We start from the raw sequence: 18,389 nt of genomic DNA, 5'->3' as shown, positions 1-18,389 counted from the left end.
TACATTATATTACCCACTCTTAAATGCCGGCAAGGAAATGAACTAGTCAAAATTTTGTAACAAGAGCAACTATGGTCCTGAACTTATAAAAACATATGTTCTTCCAAAGTTCAATATTTGAATCTACTCCCGAATATTCTGACCATGGCCGGATAATTAAGCAAAATTCCACATAACTAACAACCTAGTGCTTTATTTATTTCCATGAACTCTAAACAACTAAAAATAGTTGAAACATATTATTCAAGTACAATTTCTTAATTAAATTTGCAGTTTTAAGCTTATACTATAAGTAACGGTGTAACTAAACAATGGTCATTCATGCAAACAACTTATCACTTGAATGTATAATCATTTGACTCAGTGCTGAGTTTCATGGCTACCATAATGTCACTAATTATGTCTATACTCTCGTTCATGTTGATCATTCTTTTGAGATTATCAGAAGGGTCATACACCATAAAAGAACAACAATTCTCTATCAAAGAAGCAACCATAAGTGAGATTCAACTTGCATTCAGGCAAAACAAACTCACCTCAAGGAAGCTGGTTGAGTTTTATATAGAAGAAATCAAAAGGCTGAACCCAACTCTTAAGGGGGTCATAGAGGTAAACCCAGATGCATTGTCCCAAGCTGATAAAGCTGACTGCGACCGAAAAACTAAGTCGCCGACAAGTTTGCCTGCGCTGCACGGTATTCCAGTTCTGCTCAAGGATAACATTGGAACCAAGGATAAGCTGAATACTACAGCTGGATCTTTTGCTTTGCTTGGTTCTGTGGTACCTCGTGATGCTGGTGTGGTGTCGAAACTAAGGAGAGCCGGGGCAATCATATTGGGGAAGGCCAGCTTGAGTGAATGGGCTGCCTTCAGGTCTACAAAGGCTCCTAATGGTTTTAGTGCAAGAGGTGGCCAAGGAAAGGTTAGTCATAGCACTTGTAGCATGAAAAAGTTGCAATATGTTATAAGAGTTTTAAGAAATTTCCTTAGCAAAACATTTTACTTTTCAGATTGAATAGGAATGCTGACATATTGACATTATTAATATCATTTTTATGTAATGTTCAGAATCCATATGTTTTATCTGCTGATCCATGTGGGTCTAGTAGTGGATCAGCAATATCAACAGCTGCTAATTTGGTGACAGTAGCACTTGGAACTGAGACTGATGGGTCAATTTTATGTCCATCAAGTGCCAATTCAGTTGTAGGCATCAAACCAACAGTTGGTCTCACTAGCCGGGATCAAGTCATCCCGGTTTCGCCTAGACAAGATACTGTTGGGTAAGAACAATTGTTGCATGTGATGGTTAAGATTATGGTCTCTTGAATTGAAGCAACCAATCAGAGCATTAGCTTGTTACAATTCATTATATTCTTCTCTTTGTTTCAAGATCGTATGCACATTACTTGACAATTATGAATTTGTGTTTGAACTTGTTGCCAGGGCCATTAGTAGGACAGTATCTGATGCTGTCTTTGTTCTTGATGTAATTTCTGGGATTGATTACAATGATCCAGCAACTACAACATGGTCTAAGTATATTCCTCAAGGTGGATTCAAACAATTTCTTAATCAAAATGGGCTCAGAGGGAAGAGACTTGGAATAGTAAGGAACCCATTCTTTGGCCTTTTAGCCTCTGATGTGGTTCAACACTTTGAGAAGCATTTTCAGACCTTAAGGTAAAAATTAATAAGCTTTAAATGTTTAATTTTCAAAATATTTCATTTTCTCAATCAGTACGCCTACCTAATGAAAATGTATATATAACATGAAAATTGAAGACATCAAGGAGCAGTTGTGGTAGATAATCTCCAGATAACCAATATCAATGATATCTTAAATGTGACCAAAAGTGGTGAGGCAGTAGCACTTGCTGCTGAGTTCAAACTATCCTTGAATTCATATCTCAAGAACTTGGAGGTTTCGCCGGTGAGATCCTTGGCGGATGTTATAGCCTTTAACCAAAAGAATGCAGATCTGGTATGTATAATCAAATGTTTCCTTCATTGACAAAACTTGATTAATTTTATGCAGAACATCAAAGTTCACAATGATTAAATCTTATATTCAAATAATTACTATTTAGGAAAAGATCAATGAGTTTGGTCAAGACATCTTCTTGTTAGCCCAAACAACAAATGGAATAGGCGCAACAGAGAAGGCGGCGCTGGCCAATCTAGCAAGACTATCAAGAGAAGGCTTTGAGAAATTGATGAGTGATTATAAACTTGATGCATTGGTAACACCTGGTTCAAGTGTTGCACCTGTGCTTGCTATTGGAGGATTCCCAGGAATAAATGTGCCTGCAGGGTATGATAGTAAAGGTGTCCCATTTGGAATAAACTTTGGTGGTTTGAAAGGATCAGAATCAAAGCTAATTGAGATTGCATATGGATTTGAACAAGCAACTAAAGTCAGAAAGCCCCCTCCAGTTTAACTTGCAAGAACAAGACAATTAACTGTTGAAGTTCTTCAATACTTTGTCATACATGTCAATTGCCTCATGAATTATACTGTTGTATAACTATAATGTCTTCTTGTGGTCCTATTTGAGCAAATTTACGTGTAATAATGAATCTTAGCTTCTTCACTAAAGGGAGTGTTGTTTGGTTATCTTTCTCAATACAACTATTCTTTAGCTTTTTTTTTTTTTTTTTTTTTAGCTAATTGGTAAAAGAGATATACCTTGGATTTTCTGTAGACATAATACAACTAAATCTTTCACTTTAGCAACTTCCATATACCTTTTTTTTTTCAGCTAGCTAATTCAAATTCTAAAAAAAAAAAATTTCTTTGCTACTTAGCCCAACTAATGAGGTTCTTAACCATTATCTTTCGAAATTGCCCATTGTACTTCTTTCTTAAATATTAAGATTGCTGGATTTTTATAGGCCTCTATAGGTCTTTACTCGTATATCATATTGGTTTAGGTTATTTATGGGGACAATGAATAAACACCATTAATGCTAAAATAATATTTTTCATTTACAATAAGCAAGGAAACTAATAAACACTTTCCACTTTCGCCAATACAACATTTTAATTTATTTCATGAATATAAATATTGCGAGCTATTGGTCATCTATAGATCCTCTATGTGTTTAAATCCTTAAATACCCAACGGTACCCACAACTCTTCACTTCTACTACTTATTCTGGATAACGAGTCAATGCAACCAATTTAATACCATCAAGATCAGATGCTCCTTCTTTTAAAACACTTCCAAAATTATTAATAAAAACTTCCCTAAATATAAACATTAGCAACATATGATCAAATTCAGTTATGATCCAATCTTTCTCAAGACGTATTGGGGCAATGGAACAAACGGCCTTATCTGGATTACGACAAAAACCACAACCAAGTAGAATAGGAAGATATTCAGTTGGAGCATCACGTACAATAAATGCCACACAAGAAGCAATGCCAATCCAATTATTGTCATCCACAATGGGAGATGGATCCACCTTCATTGAATTACCTGTATTCTGTTTGTTGAACCACCTTGGAATTTCAGTTCCGGGAATAATAACTTTAATGGAGCATCTGGGGAAAGAGCATTGCATGTTCACCTGCCACCATACAAATTAGGTATGTATAACAGCGAAGTTCATACCATACAGAGACAACAGCAAAATGGCAAAACAAAGGAGGACTAAAACTCACTACCAACATTATTAGATAAAATAATGCTAACTGATGTTCAAAAAATATGATGTGGTATATTAAAAATCAAAACTTGGTAATGACATACGTAGCCATATCAGGTGTACTAATGGCTTTTGAGGGTTAAGGAATAAGCAAATAGCTTATCATCCGAACCCATATACAAATAAATTAATTTCTCTACAATGTTAATATTTTCTTCTATGAAAAGATACAACTTAACTATTTTTTGTCTCTCCCCAAGAAACTCTCATTTCCTACAGAGTCATTCAACTAATCACGACACACTTGATCCTTCATATTCTCGCCTAATGATCTCCATCACGAGCTCATTCCAGGTATCCACAGGGCCTGGCATGCACCAATGCAAGCAATCCTGCGGTGGCGGCCTTCCATCCGGTCCACGCTTTGTGATCTTATTTGGATCAGTGCTCCTGTATGGACCAGGATGGCCATCATGCCTGTACTGAAAAACTTCAGTGATATCCATTAACTTCAACCTTGATGCATTTGTTGCATTCTGCATAGCACGGTTGAAACCATTAACCTGTTGTGCATGCATGACATTTGTGAATTCGTTTTCCACCAGTTCGCCCAGACCAAGCGGCTTCACCTTCCCCGTGCACGATCCACCCGTGTTCCAGGCACCACCCTCGTAGTGATCCGGCGAGTAAGAGCGCACAATTGTAAGCCCCTTGTAATTTGGATGCGCAAGAATGGAAGTAAGAATCGTTTCAACAGATATACCGTATGCTTGAATACTATTAATCTTCATTTTGTCCCGATGAGACTTGGGCGGCGACCACAGCTGCCCGCCCACAATCTTGTTGTTCAAAATGTACACAGACTTCTTGGCAAACCAATGACCGGAAGAAAGAACAACCACATCAAACATTGGGAGGAATTCCATCAACTTCTCATCCGGAGCATCAAGATGGAGCTTATCCACACCAGCCTCGGCATAATCAAATGGCTCAGGATAATGTTTGACAAGCCACGAAGACCACATCCGCGCAATCATTACAGATGTGGACCTGAAATAATATCGTTGCATGTTACGATTTCCCCGATTCTTCGGTACCTCTACCTGAAAGTATCATTTTATAAGTTAGCCTTCTCACTATGCAAAATGAATGCACATTATCATGCACCCTGCAAAAACAAGCACGCATATAATGTATGTATGCAAGTATAAAGTAAATTCTATGCAAGGAAACCATTGAATTTGATCATGAACATAGCATGGTGCAGGTGCAGCTGCAGCTCGAATGCCACACGAAGACAATTCTTGACCTAGTAGCCAGAATGATACTTAAAAAATTAAGCACCCGTAATATGTGATAGATAACTGACTTCCTCAGATAATCCAGATCAATTAATATCCGTAAACTATGTTCAAAGGCTGATAGTAACATCAAATCAGCTCAGCAGTTATATGACGGAATTGGTTCAGATCATCAAAATCAAACCAGGAGTTTATTCTGTTCACTAATGGTTCTTGATCAAGATGACCACAGCACATGAAACTACTAGAGAGGATTTTCGGAGGACCACTACTCTCTTAATCTTTCCTCACTCCATTCCATGGATGATTTTACCCCACTGTCTTTTCCATCCTATTTAAGTATTTATACTAAATCCTAACTAATCAAACTCCCCATCAAAAGGCCAAGTTCATCATCCCTTAGGTTTCTTTAAAGGATTATTGAGGTTCTTCCTTGAAACAGAATTCCTTTTTCTATTCCATGTCTTTAATTTGCTGTCTTACGAAGTGGACAAACTACAATTTGTTGTGTGTTTCTAGGGCTCGGCCAACCTTATATATCATAAATCTAATATACTAATATCAAAAGCAACCATGATAAAATAGAATGACAAATTCGCAAAACATTGAATTTCCCTGTTACCTAGGAATCATTTAATTTTCCATTCAACACAGATACACAAGTTAAAAAGAAATAACCTGCCAGAGAATACACAGCAATGATTCCATCTGGTTTCTTGCAACTGAATCTCCAATGAATGCCAAGGTCTTCCCTCTCATCAACTCCAAAAATTTCTTTGGATCAAATCTTGGGAGGTCACACTGAGATGGCTTCCAGCGCCAATTCTCATAATCCTTGTCAGGCCTTCCATTAGCCTGACAATTTTGCATCTGTGTAATTACTGGGCATGTATCATTTCTATATAATGGTCCCAATGGATCGTGTATCCAGCTTCCATGGTACAAATCGCACTCTACATAATCCAATCAGAAAAACAAATTAAACATCACCAAAGATATACATAGTATTTCGAACCAAAATTATTTTGGAAAAAAAGGCTATATGACAGTCACAGTTTTGGTAATAAGATACAAATACTAGTTTTATTATCCTATCTCAACCTAAAAGATATCAAATATTTTTCACAAATCTATTGATTAACTCATAATTTATAATATAAACAAAGATCAAACTAAAAGAGCGCTTACTATGAAATCATACTAGCATCAAGTTATACAAGTAAAAGCAAGGAATCTAATTTAGAGCCTTCATTATAGGAGTCATAGAAATATATAAATAGTAAGATTGCTACAGCCATCTTATTATACAGGGAAAAGAAAAAAAAATGATTTTCTGGCTATACTATTTCAATCTCTTTCTCCCCACCGAAGCCTATACTCTATGATAGAAAAACTTTAATGTGTGAGGCTGTATGTAGTACATATGTTGAATACTAAATCTATATTCCCCTCATTAAGTTAAGTGGACACATAATAAACAAGTATTACACATAAATCACTTCATAAGCATGTTCCAAGTCATAATAATAAAATTAAACTAATAATGAAATTATTGCTCCAATGTGTTCCCAAAAGAGGCGAAGAAGAAAAAACAATTTTATGTTGTAATTGATTATATAAATCAAAGAGTAATACAATAAAACAATATGATTATCACAACTGCAACCTGGATTAGCTGAACCAGCAGAAGATGCGCTATCTCGCTTCTCTATTGGCTCTGGAACTGCCTTTGATGTGGAATCACTAGATGACACGGGTTCCTCATCAGATGCACTGGACTGACTGGTCAAATCCACAGAGGCCAGTTCCTCATTTTTTACAATACTTGTATCATTACCAGCCACTGGCAAAGTTGCCGTCGAAACCATATCAACCTGTGAATCGAATTTAGAAGGCAATATACTATTGACTGCATCCTTACTTCCATCAAATGAAGTTGAAGATTCTTGCGAATCAGAACCCGCTCTATCAGTAGATTCTATTTCATTCACCTCCTTGTTAACCAGAGATTGCTCTGATGTCTGCTCACTCAACCCTGCTTGTGAGTTTGAGTTACTATCAGCTTGTTCTATGCTGCTACCACTAGATTGATCAGATGAAACCGTGGGAGAATCTAGATCCAAAGATTGTTTATTATCAACAAGATCTGAACTTCTATTCAATTGAGCATCCTTAGAATTTTCATTTTTTGAAGGTACTGACACATCTACCTTTGCTGTATTATCTACACCATAAAAATGACTATGAACAGTGGATCCAATAGGGTATGATACAAGTCCCCAAGAAGCATAAATTAAGAAAACTGCAAGTACTCCTACTGAAACTGCAATCCACGAAATTGGCTTTCGATTCGAAGAAATTATGGAAGAGCCTTTAGATGTAGTACTCCAAGCCATGCCTTTCATCAAACACCTCTAAGCTCTATACTAAACACTGAAGCATGAAAGCTTTCAAGAAGACCATAGACAAAATACCTAAATTTTAATCCTGAAACACAATGTTCAAGTGATGGGAATCAGATTCAGGTAACTACTGCTTGATAATGAGATCAAACCTCATGTGCAATCCTGCCATAACAACCAACACACAAATGGTAACAAATTCTGACTAAACATGCAATAAGATAAGATAATTTTCCCTTTTAAAAAAAAAGGTCCAATTTTTCTCACAAAATTGGGATCTTCATAATAAAATTAAAAGGAAAAGAAAAAGTAATTTTGATTAACGGTGAAGAAAGAGCAGGAACCTTTATGATGGTGGCGAGATTCAATGTGATGGGAATTCGGAAGCGGGAAATTAATGCTGCAAAGAAACGCGCAATTTGATAGAATTGTAAAGAATTGCGACCCTGTTTGATTTGATTAGGATGCGTGTGCGGTTGAGCTTGGAATGGAATGGAACGAAACCAGATTTGAAAAAAAGAGAAAAGATAAAAGAAAGTGACAGAGGCTCACCTCAAAGTTCAAACTCAAATCCATGATTCACAATCAAGCTTTGTCGCTTGTGTAAACTTAGTAATTTTCTTTTATTTTTCTTCTCCTCTCTTCTTCTTCTTTTTTTTTTTTTTCGGCCGACTAAATATATTTTTTTTATTTTATCCTTTTTTTATTTTAATTTGACACAATCAAAAGAAGAACAAGAAATAGTTGTTGACTAGTGCCAAACTGCCAATGATATAGCCATTGTCCTAATGTCCCATGTGCACTAGGTTAATTTTGGAGAATCAATACTTTATCATCTACGGTTCAAAATTATTTTATGAAAAATGGTTGGAAATTCTGATTTATTTTTTAATTGTTTTTTTAACTTTAAAAAAATATTGTATTTTTTATTTTTATATTTTTATTTACTCTTTTACGTGTTAAAAAGATAATTAAAAGCATGCATTAAAACTCTTAATGATTATTCTTATTTTATATAATACATATAAGAAGATTGCTTTTTTTATATGTATAATAATTTACATAATCCCATAGCTTATAGCACCTACACATGCTACAGTAAATTATATTTTGGTTAGGTAAAATTTTTAATTTTAAAAATAGTTTATAAAAATTAAATTTTAAAATTTTTTTAAATTATAGTATTTATATTTAGTAAATTAAATTAAAAATAACTTTTAATAACTATAAGTAACAACAAGTATATTTAATAAAATTATTTTTAAAATTTAAAAATATTATAATAAATATTAATATAAAAATTAAATTTAAATAAGTACAAACTAATTTTTAAAAGCATCTCTAACTTTTAAAAATTTTAAGCATAAATATATAAATTTTTTAGATTTACCAAACATAAAACAAAATATTTATAACAAATATTCACATAAAAACGTTTAAAATGTCTTTTTTTAAAGATGCTTACGGATCATATTATTATTATTCAATGATATTTTCAGCAACAAAGCTAAAATTTAAATTACTGTATTTTGATTTTAATTTATTGTTGAAAATATTATTGAACTAGTTTGTTTTTGCTGAAAATCATCATTGACATAAATTTATTACTAATTAAGTAATTATTACTACTAGACCTTGAATAATTTGTTTTTTTGCTGTTTAAAATCATCATTAAGATGAATTTTTTATTAATTATCATCAGTAAACATTGAATTTGTTATTGTCTTATTCAAATAATTACTTAACTAATATTTTTGTTGTTAGAAATTATTATTGAGTTGAATTTGTTAGGGATTGAACTTTAAATTTATTGCTAGAAATTAAATTTGATTGCAACAACATTTTCATGCATTGGCCTATAATGCAGGGGCGGAGCTAGAAATTATTTTAGAAGGGGCTAACATGAAAAATATAAGTTAAGAAGAAAGAAAAATTAAAAATTAAAAAGGGGTTAAACTAAAAAATTAAAAACTTATACATACATTTTATTAGTTTGGGGGGGGGGGGGGGGGGGAATTGCCCCCCTTGCTCATAACGTGGCTCCGCCACTGCTATAATGGACTCAATTCTTTATGTTAAATGCAATTGTAAGTAACTTAAAAGAAGTGAAAATTATAGTTTTGCCATCAGTTATGTTTAAGTCCTTGATAGTTGATACACAATCCATAGCCATTCTATACATTAATATATAAATATATTCAAAAAAGTAGAGAGGAAAAAAATAGGCAATTGAAATTTAAAGTTAAAGGTAGTACTTATATATAGCTGGTGTTTGGAATTTGGTGACACTCTAAGTTAATGGTACTTAACAATCTTGAGACAATCAAAGAATCCTTTGTTCAACACCATATGATAGGATAAGGTTGCTAATTAGCTAAAAACGTAAAATTACTTCAAAATAATCATGAAAAGAATTCCGTTAGTATTTTGGTTTTTAAAATAATAGATTCTTTTATTATTTTATCTTTCTGTTTAAATATTATAATTGTGTACAAACAGTATAATTTAACTATGACAATTTTAATATATTAAAATTCGGCACTTGCCCATAGTTAGACAAAAGTAAAGGCTACAATTCATTTAAATATGTTGATAATGAACTAAATTAAGAAAATAATACACTCAAGATATATACATAAAGTTGTATGCTAAGTTGCTAATTTTTCTATGGAAATGTTTTCGACGAAAACTTTTTAACGGTAAAACAATTGCATAATGCTTTTAAAAATAGAAAATAAATTATTAATTAATAATATAATAATTTGATTCTCTAATTTAAAAACAAATAGTTTATATAATTATAATATAATTTGTATAATTTAAGAAAAGCATAATTAGTAATAAATGAGAATATTATTTTTCTCTTAATAATATAATTATATAGAATGCTACCATTAATTAATTTAAAATTCATACTCTTTTCATAAGTATAATATTTTTTAAGATTAAAAATAATTATTGATTAATGCTATAATAAAAAACATATCAAAATAAAATTATATCCAATACATTAGGAAACAAAATATCAATATAACTACCTAAAACAAACTAATCACAAGATTTTCATGTCTTAGATAAATTTTAAAATATTATTCTTTTCTCAAAATTCAATTTGAAAATTATGTTTAATTTATTAATTTTTTTAATTAGAGTATATTCATTTAATTATAATTCTTTTAAAATTAGAGAATAAAATTTTAATTAGTGATATAATAATTTGATTATCTAGTTTAAGAACCAAAATTAGGTACAATTGTAGTATAATTTATGTTTAGTATAATTAATATTAAATTAGAACATTTTTTTGAAATTAAATTAATCAAATCCTAATATTAGCATTAAGTTATTTAAATAATATCACGCAAATTCAGACTATCATTTTGAGTACGATAGAAAATTAACAACTAAAATATGTTTACATGAAAGAAATAAATAAAAAATCTAAGAATATATTTGTGTATTTACAAAAAGGATTATTAGTTATAAAAAAATACGAGATTTTATAAATAGTTATAATATTATATTATTTTACAAAATATTAATAGTGTATTATAAAATACTTTCATTTAATTAAAAAGGTTTTTAGAAACACTTTTTTAATTTGTTAAAAAAATTAAAAAAGATAGTTACACCAACTATTAATTCAAGTAGTAAAAGAAAATTAATTTCTTTAATTATTTATTTTTTTGCTTAATGTTATTATTGATTAGGACAGTATCTGATGCTGTCTTTGTTCTTGATGTAATTTCTGGGATTGATTACAATGATCCAGCAACTACAACTTGGTCTAAGTACATTCCTCAAGGTGGATTCAAACAATTTCTTAATCAAAATGGACTCAAAGGGAAGAGACTTGGAATAGCAAGGAACCCATTCTTTGGCCTTTTAGCCTCCAATGTGGCTCCACAGTTTGAGAAGCATTTTCAGACCTCAAGGTAAAAATTAATATAAGCTTTAAATGTTTAATTTTATAAAATATTTCATTTTCTCAATCAGTACACCTACCTAATGAAAATGTATATATAACATGAAAATTGAAGACATCAAGGAGCAGTTGTGGTAGATAATCTCCAGATAACCAATATCAATGATATCTTAAATGTGACCAAAAGTGGTGAGGCAGTAGCACTTGCTTCTGAGTTCAAACTATCCTTCAATTCTTATCTCAAGAACTTGGTGGTTTCGCCGGTGAGATCCTTGGCAGATGTTATAGCCTTTAACCAAAAGAATGCAGCTCTGGTATGTATAATCAAATTTTTCCTTCACTAAAAAACTTGATTAATTTTTTGCAGTACTTTAAAGTTCACAATGATTAACTCTTGTTTCAATAACTACTATTTAGAAAAAGATCAATAGTAAACACCCAACTTGATCCTTGTCCATTTGCACGAAGGACAAAGCGATCTCTGTCCAAAAAAAATGACACTTTGATCCCCAATCTTTTTATTTTGGGACAATATGATCCCTCTGTTAAAAAAATTATTTAAATAATAATAAAAATTGGTTTTGTGGGTGTTTTATTTGTATTTTGTGGGGGCTTTTAAACCTCCACAAATTAATAAGTTTGTTTTTGAAAAATTCCTTCACCAATGGTGGTTAAGTGAAGAAAAATTATCAATGAAAATGATGCCACAAAAAAATAGTAATTATAGTACAAATACTTTTTAAAAGAAAAAAATAACATCGAATAAGAAATAAAAAAAAGAGAACTTTAATGTTGATAATATTGGTATTAGTGATGATGACGGTAGAGGAGATAATGATTATGATAAATCAATAAAAATAATAGAAGTAGGAGCCATAATAATGAGGATGAAGAAAGTAGTGGTAGCAGTGGTAGTAATTAGCTATATTATTGAAAATAATTTTATAAAGGTTTAAAACCCTCACAAAATACAAATAAAACCCCCACAAAATTAATTTTTATTATTATTTAAATAATTTTTTTAACTGGGTGTTTCCTCAAAAGATCAATGAGTTTGGTCAAGACATCTTCTTGTTAGCACCAAACAACAAATGGAATTGGCGCAACAGAGAAGGCAGCACTGGCCAATCTAGCAAGACTATCAAGAGAAGGCTTTGAGAAATTGATGAGTGATTATAAACTTGACGCATTGCTAACACCTGATTCAAGTGTTGCATCTGTGCTTACTATTGAAGGATTCCCAGGAATAAATGTGCCTGCAGGGTATGATAATAAGGGTGTTTCATTTGGAATAAACTTTGGTGGTTTGAAAGGATCAATCAAAGCTAATTGAGATTGCATATGGATTTAAACAAGCAACTAAAAAGCCCCTCCAGTTTAACTTGCAAGAATAAGACAACTAACTGTTGAAGTTTTTCAATACTGTCATATATGTTGTCAATTGTCTCATGAACTATACTATTGTATAACTATAATGTCTTTTTGTGTGTCCTATTTGAAAAAATTTACGTGTAATAATGAATCTTAACTTCTTGGTTAAAGTGAGTATTGTCTGGTTATCTTTCTCAATATAACTATTTTTTAGCTTTTTTCTATTTTTAGCTAATTGGTAAAAAAGATATATACCTTGGATTCTTTGTAGACATAATACAAATTGATCTTTCACTTTAGCAACTTTTGTATATTTTTTTTCCAGCTAGCTAACTCAAATTCTAAACAAAAACTAATAATTCTTTGTTATTTAGTCCAAGTAATGAGATTCTCAACCATTATCTTTTAAGATTGCCCTTTGTACTTCTTTCTTAAATATTAAGATTGCTGGAATTTATAGACTTCTATACGTCTTTACTCTTATATCATATTGGCTTAGAATCATTTATGGGACCAATGAATAAACATGAAAAATAGAAGTAACAGACGCATTGTGCTAAAATAATACTTTTCATTTACAATAAGCAAGGAAACTAATAAACACTTTCCACTTTTGCCAATACAACATTTTAATTCAATTTCATGAATATAAATATTGCGAGCTATTGGTCATCTTGAATTTTCAAAAACTTGTGCTTCCGATTGTGAGCTAAAGAGTTGGCGCTATACATCTTCTCTGGGTTTAAATGTTCCAAATCTTCCTTAAATACCCAACGGTACCCACAACTCTTCACTTCTACTACTTCTTCTGGATAACGAGTCAATGCAACCAATTCAATACCATCAAGATCAGATACTCCTTCTTTTAAAACACTTACAAAATTATTTATGAAAACTTCCCTGGATAAAAACATTAACAACATATGATCTAATTCAGTTGTGATCCAATCTTTCTTAAGACGTATTGGAGCAACGGAACAAACGGCCTTATCTGGATTACGACGAAAACCACAACCAAATAGAATAGGAGGATATTCAGTTGGAGCATCATGTACAACAAATGCCACACAACAAGCAATGCCAATCCAATTATTGTCATTCACAATGGGAGATGGATCCACCTTCATTGAATTACCTGTATTCTGTTTGTTGAACCACCTTGGAATTTCAGTTCCTGGAATAATAACTTTAATGGAACATCTGGGGAAAGAGAATTGCATGTTCACCTGCCACCATACAAATTAGGTAAGATTTGTATCCTCTAAATTTTAGATTTTACTTTAGAGGATAAATTATAATCTTTCTTACTGTTTATTTTATAAGTGGAACTAAGAGAAAACATGAGAAAAGAAAATATTTAAAGATGAAATATCACACTTTAGACTTTACTCTCTCAAATGAGAATTCAAAGGAGGACTTGAGACTGGTACCTGAATCATTTTTATCATCCATGAAATAACTGTGACACCACAACTTTCTGTGTCACTCAAATTGGGGCAGTTGAACAGAAATATTCCTCCATAGTAAAGTCTTCCATGGCTACCTCCTCCTATGGGCAAAAGGGTACTTGGAAACCACTTTAGTTTCTTACAGTACTGCAAGTTCAACTCCCTTAGCTTGGGAAGTTCCTTGATGCAATGAGGTAGTGTAACAAAATTGTTCCCCCCTATGTTTAAACGTTCTAAACAACATAACTGTCCAATAGCATCAGGAATTTCAACTAGATTACAGAAACTTATGTCAAGAGATTCCAAAGCTGGGAAACGAGACAAAGAAGGCACCAACAAACCAATTGAATTGGAGCACCTTCTAGAAGACAAAAAATGGAGAGGCCTTGTAAGAGTTTTGCATATGGAGGATGTCATGTGCCTTTGTACACTTTGACCTGTATTCAACTGCTTGCTTTGCCTTGGTTTCTCTGACAACTGATCTTTAAGTAATTTCCAACAGCCAGATAGATTTAAATTATAAAGAGAATTAAGATCAAATATGTTGTTGGGAATACTAACAAGACTTCTGCAGTTTTCCAGATTCAAGTAACCGAGGTTTTTTAAACAGCCAATGGATGGATGAAGGCGAACAAGTTTAACACATCCTTTAAGATCTAGTCGCAACAGATTTGGGGCCTGAGATAAATTTGGTATCTTTACAAGGCTTTTGGAATAACATAGTTCCATGTGTGTCAAATTATGTAGATCCTGTAATGTCAAGAGAGTGAGATAGAAAGGTAAGAAGAATCTTAAGCCATAATACAAACAAGGAAGACTACTTGTAATAATAGAAAAATGTTAAGGATTTGAGAACGATTTGAAGCTACTTTAGTTAAAATCAACATGAATAAAGATGGTGGTATCTACCATACCTTTATTCCCTCCCAGAGTTCTTTGATGTTGCTATGATGCAGGATTAATTTAACAAGTTTATTTGGCTGAAAGCTTGATGGCAAACATGTGAAAGGATATTCTTTCCATTCAAGATATCCCAACTCATTAGAAAGAAAATTAAGGCATCCCGAAAAATTCACTTCTCTGAGTATGAGTAATTTAAGGCAGCTCATTTGTGATAAAGCTTCAACTGATAACTCTTCCCTAATTTCAAGAAATCTTGGTAGAACTATGGCTTCAAGATTTTCTGCTATCTGAAACATTAGAACTTTTAAAATTATTCAGTTTCTAAAAATGGCAGCCAACAACAATATTCTCAATAACTATTTTACCTTGTTTTCCCGCAAGACATTGCTTAGATCCTTTTGATTCCATAACCTGCTCCACTTTCTTGGCTCTTTGGGTGATTTTTCTCGAACAATACTTCTACCCAACTCTCTCAACAGATCATGCATAACTATCTTCCATCCATGAACAATAGTTACGAGTGATTTATCAATGAGAATTCTTATACCAATATCAGGATGAAACCCTCGAATACATAAAATGTTCTTTACATAATATTCATTCTCGTTAGAAAAAAAACATGCAATATCAAGAAACATTTCCTTTTCCATATCCTCAAGTCCATCATAACTTATTCGTAACACATCCATAATATCTTTTGTTGGGTTTTCTCTCAATCTAACCAAAGCACTGCTCCATTCGGATATACTTCGGCCAAACAAAAAAGAACCCAATACTTTAATTGCTAATGGCAGTCCATTAGCATATGTTAATGCAGAATTTGTCAGGCTTTCATAACCTTCTATAACATGGTTACATTTGAAAGCTTTTCTACAAAATAATTGGAGAGCATTCTCATCATTTAAGAGTTGAACTTTGTAAACATCATCCACTCCATGCTCTCTCAATATATGTTCATCTCTAGAAATTATGATTATTCTGCTTCCTCTACTTAGCCATTCCCGCTTTAAAGCCAAATTCTCCAACTGAATCCTCTGATCAACATTATCCAGAACTATGAGAACCTTTCTATGGCATAAATTATTTTGAATCAAATTAGTTGCTGCCGAAAGATTGCATAGTAGAAATTCTTCTTCCACGAAAGCTTGACAAAGAAGTTGCTTTTTCACACCAATTGGACCACAATCTGCATAAGTTTTGCTTACATCATCCATAAAGCATGAAATGTCGTATTGATGAGAGATTTTTTCATATAAAATGGTGGCAAGAGTTGACTTTCCTATGCCACCCATTCCACAAATGCCTAAAACTCGAACATCATCATGTGAGTCCAAAACTAGAAGCTTTTCTAGTTCTTCTAAATGGGAGTACATCCCAACTACATCATTAGATAGACTTGATGATGGGCTCAATATTTTTGTTACCGCTTTGACAATTTTTTCAATCTCAGCAGATTGTGACCTAGAAAAAAGAGAGAAAAACACAAAATCTTCACGACAGCACAAAAAAACGACAATAGATTTGAAATGTGTTAATTAATATTAGATTGGTGATCAAATTATTTCAAAAGAATAAACAGAAAACATAAAATTGGTTACTCACTTATCCTTGAGATCCCAGCCAGAGAGATTGGCTACTTGTGTTAGAGCTCCCTTCCATCTTGCCACTTGCTCCATCATCTCTGCATCATCTTTGAATCTCTCTTCGTGTTTCATAAATGCTTTTTCAAAATTTCCACTTTGCCTTCTCACCTCAGTTGGACTCACATCATAGAAAACTGGCAGAACAGTGTGTCCTGGGATTTGAATGCAATCAGCTATGTTTGCGAGTTCTTGCAAGCACCATGTGGAGGAAGCATAGTTGATAGAGAAGACAACAATCAGAACCTGTGATCCTTCAATAGCTTCCAGAAGCCCTGCTGATATAGGTCCTCCTTTCTCGAGCTTAGTGTCATCCCTGAAGGCAAGTATGCAGTGTTTGCGGAGAGCAGCATAAAGATGATCGGTGAAGTTGAAGCAAGTCTCGCCTCTGAAGCTCACAAACACATCATATTTCCAATTCCTCCTGTGGCTGTGAGACAAGGTGCTTTGGATTCTCACGCATTCCATTGGATAACTGTGAATATGAATGCAATAAGGATTACTTTTATGGAAATGAGATGCTATATATATAGAGAAGTCAACGGGCTTGTTTTAGTTGAAAATTCTTGTATTGATTATTGACTAGTTTACTGTGAATAAAAGAAAACACTTTGAAGTGGGAGATACTTTTTAGTTTTTACTAGAAACGCGTTAACCTTTATTAGCTTCAAATTTGACGCGAATTCCTTTTATAACTCTCTGTGATGGATGGCTAAGATCTGTAAGGATCCATAATCAATGGCATAATTCGGATAATTGTTGTATGTGATGGTTTAGGGTTATGATTTCTTGAATTGAAGTAACCAATGAAAGCATTATTTGCCAGGGCCATTAGTTGTGTATGTTCTTGATGTAATTTCGGAGATTAACTACAAGTCTACAAGGTGGATTCAAACAATTTCTTAATCAAAATGGGCTTAAAGGGAAGAGACTTGGAATAGTAAGGAACCCATTCTTTGGCCCTTTTGCCTCTGATGTGGTTCAACACTTTGAGAAGCATTTTCAGACCTTAAGGTAAAAAGTAATGTAAGCTTTACAAGTTTATATATATAACATGAAAATTGAAGAAAACAAGGAGCAGTTTTGGTAGATAATCTCCAGATAATCAATATCAATAATATCTTAAATGTGACCAAAATTGGTGAGGCAGTAGTACTTGCTGCTGAGTTCAAACTATCCTTGAATTCATATCTCAAGAACTTGGTGGTTTCACCAGTGAGATCCTTGGTGGATGTTATAGCCTTTAACCAAAAGAATGCAGATTTGGTTTGTATTATCGACCTTCATTGACAAAACTTGATTAATTTTATGCAGAACATCAAAGTTCACAGTGATTAACTCTTGCTTCAAATAACTACTATTTAGGAAAAGATCAATGAGTTTGATCAAGACATCTTCTTGTTAGCCCAAACAACAAATAGAATTAGCGCGACAGCAAGACTATCAAGAGAAGGCTTTGAGAAACTTGTGAGTGATTATAAACTTGATGCATTGATAACACCTAGTTCAAGTGTTGCACCTTTGCTTGCCATTGGAGGACTCCCTGGAATAAATGTTTGCAGGGTATGATAGTAAGGATGTTTCATTTGGTATAAATTTTGGTGGTTTGAAAGGATCAGAATCAAAGCTAATTGAGATTGTATATGGATTTGAAGAAAGTCCCTTCCAGTTTAACTTGCAAGAACAAGACCATTAAGTTTTTCAATACTTTGTCATATATATAGTCAATTTGCCTCAATACTGTT

At 32.8% G+C, this 18,389-nt stretch overlaps 4 protein-coding genes across 10 annotated transcripts; 2 read left to right on the top strand and 2 right to left on the bottom strand.

Moving 5' to 3' along the window:
* The first annotated feature begins 306 nt into the window (after positions 1-306).
* LOC130970662 (probable amidase At4g34880) lies at positions 307-2,598 on the top strand. The gene is made up of 5 exons (XM_057896818.1): positions 307-921; positions 1,068-1,282; positions 1,446-1,682; positions 1,785-1,983; positions 2,090-2,598. Exons 1-5 carry the CDS (start codon positions 376-378, stop codon positions 2,438-2,440), a joined length of 1,548 nt encoding a protein of 515 aa, XP_057752801.1. The 5' UTR covers positions 307-375; the 3' UTR covers positions 2,441-2,598.
* A 1,131-nt stretch (positions 2,599-3,729) lies between these two features.
* LOC130970659 (protein YLS7-like) lies at positions 3,730-7,966 on the bottom strand. 4 transcript variants are annotated; one of them, XM_057896814.1, is made up of 5 exons: positions 7,910-7,966; positions 7,702-7,757; positions 6,622-7,522; positions 5,634-5,908; positions 3,730-4,757 (listed from the first exon to the last, which is right to left on the bottom strand). In XM_057896814.1, exons 3-5 carry the CDS (start codon positions 7,358-7,360, stop codon positions 3,948-3,950), a joined length of 1,824 nt encoding a protein of 607 aa, XP_057752797.1. In that variant the 5' UTR covers positions 7,361-7,522; positions 7,702-7,757; positions 7,910-7,966; the 3' UTR covers positions 3,730-3,947. The 4 variants fall into 4 exon arrangements, with proteins under 4 accessions (XP_057752797.1, XP_057752796.1, XP_057752799.1 ...); XM_057896813.1 differs by having other exon boundaries at positions 7,702-7,941; XM_057896816.1 differs by lacking the exon at positions 7,702-7,757 and having other exon boundaries at positions 6,622-7,442; positions 7,910-7,926.
* A 3,084-nt stretch (positions 7,967-11,050) lies between these two features.
* Positions 11,051-12,440, top strand: LOC130965378 (probable amidase At4g34880). The gene is made up of 3 exons (XM_057890144.1): positions 11,051-11,292; positions 11,398-11,596; positions 12,327-12,440. The coding sequence occupies exons 1-3, from the start codon at positions 11,051-11,053 to the stop codon at positions 12,438-12,440; spliced, it is 555 nt and encodes a 184-aa protein (XP_057746127.1).
* LOC130970657 (disease resistance protein RUN1-like) lies at positions 12,441-17,204 on the bottom strand. Of its 4 annotated transcripts, none has more exons than XM_057896810.1 (6): positions 16,607-17,204; positions 15,370-16,465; positions 15,016-15,291; positions 14,084-14,851; positions 13,789-13,879; positions 12,441-12,538 (listed from the first exon to the last, which is right to left on the bottom strand). In XM_057896810.1, exons 1-6 carry the CDS (start codon positions 17,110-17,112, stop codon positions 12,456-12,458), a joined length of 2,820 nt encoding a protein of 939 aa, XP_057752793.1. In that variant the 5' UTR covers positions 17,113-17,204; the 3' UTR covers positions 12,441-12,455. The 4 variants fall into 4 exon arrangements, with proteins under 4 accessions (XP_057752793.1, XP_057752792.1, XP_057752791.1 ...); XM_057896809.1 differs by lacking the exon at positions 12,441-12,538 and adding an exon at positions 13,205-13,644; XM_057896808.1 differs by lacking the exon at positions 12,441-12,538 and having other exon boundaries at positions 13,205-13,879.
* Between the last annotated feature and the right edge of the window lie 1,185 nt (positions 17,205-18,389).

This window comes from Arachis stenosperma, chromosome 3 (assembly GCF_014773155.1).
Source record: "Arachis stenosperma cultivar V10309 chromosome 3, arast.V10309.gnm1.PFL2, whole genome shotgun sequence".
Taxonomy (NCBI): Eukaryota; Viridiplantae; Streptophyta; class Magnoliopsida; order Fabales; family Fabaceae; genus Arachis; species Arachis stenosperma.
The sequence above is the reverse complement of the archived record's forward strand: the minus strand, read 5'-3'. Positions and strand labels throughout refer to the sequence as shown.

Coding starts and splice junctions, on each gene's coding strand:
- LOC130970662 (XM_057896818.1), top strand. CDS start 376: ATGGCTACCATAATGTCACTAATTATGTCTATACTCTCGTTCATGTTG. Junction 922..1,067: donor CAAGAGGTGGCCAAGGAAAG/GTTAGTCATAGC, acceptor TGTAATGTTCAG/AATCCATATGTTTTATCTGC. Junction 1,984..2,089: donor ACCAAAAGAATGCAGATCTG/GTATGTATAATC, acceptor ATTACTATTTAG/GAAAAGATCAATGAGTTTGG.
- LOC130970659 (XM_057896814.1), bottom strand. CDS start 7,360: ATGAAAGGCATGGCTTGGAGTACTACATCTAAAGGCTCTTCCATAATT. Junction 5,909..6,621: donor TGCTGGTTCAGCTAATCCAG/GTTGCAGTTGTG, acceptor TGGATTATGTAG/AGTGCGATTTGTACCATGGA. Junction 4,758..5,633: donor TGCTGTGTATTCTCTGGCAG/GTTATTTCTTTT, acceptor TGATACTTTCAG/GTAGAGGTACCGAAGAATCG.
- LOC130965378 (XM_057890144.1), top strand. CDS start 11,051: ATGTTATTATTGATTAGGACAGTATCTGATGCTGTCTTTGTTCTTGAT. Junction 11,293..11,397: donor AAGCATTTTCAGACCTCAAG/GTAAAAATTAAT, acceptor TGAAAATTGAAG/ACATCAAGGAGCAGTTGTGG. Junction 11,597..12,326: donor ACCAAAAGAATGCAGCTCTG/GTATGTATAATC, acceptor TTTCCTCAAAAG/ATCAATGAGTTTGGTCAAGA.
- LOC130970657 (XM_057896808.1), bottom strand. CDS start 17,112: ATGGAATGCGTGAGAATCCAAAGCACCTTGTCTCACAGCCACAGGAGG. Junction 15,292..15,369: donor ATGTCTTGCGGGAAAACAAG/GTAAAATAGTTA, acceptor CTAATGTTTCAG/ATAGCAGAAAATCTTGAAGC. Junction 13,880..14,083: donor GGATGATAAAAATGATTCAG/GTACCAGTCTCA, acceptor GTATGGTGGCAG/GTGAACATGCAATTCTCTTT.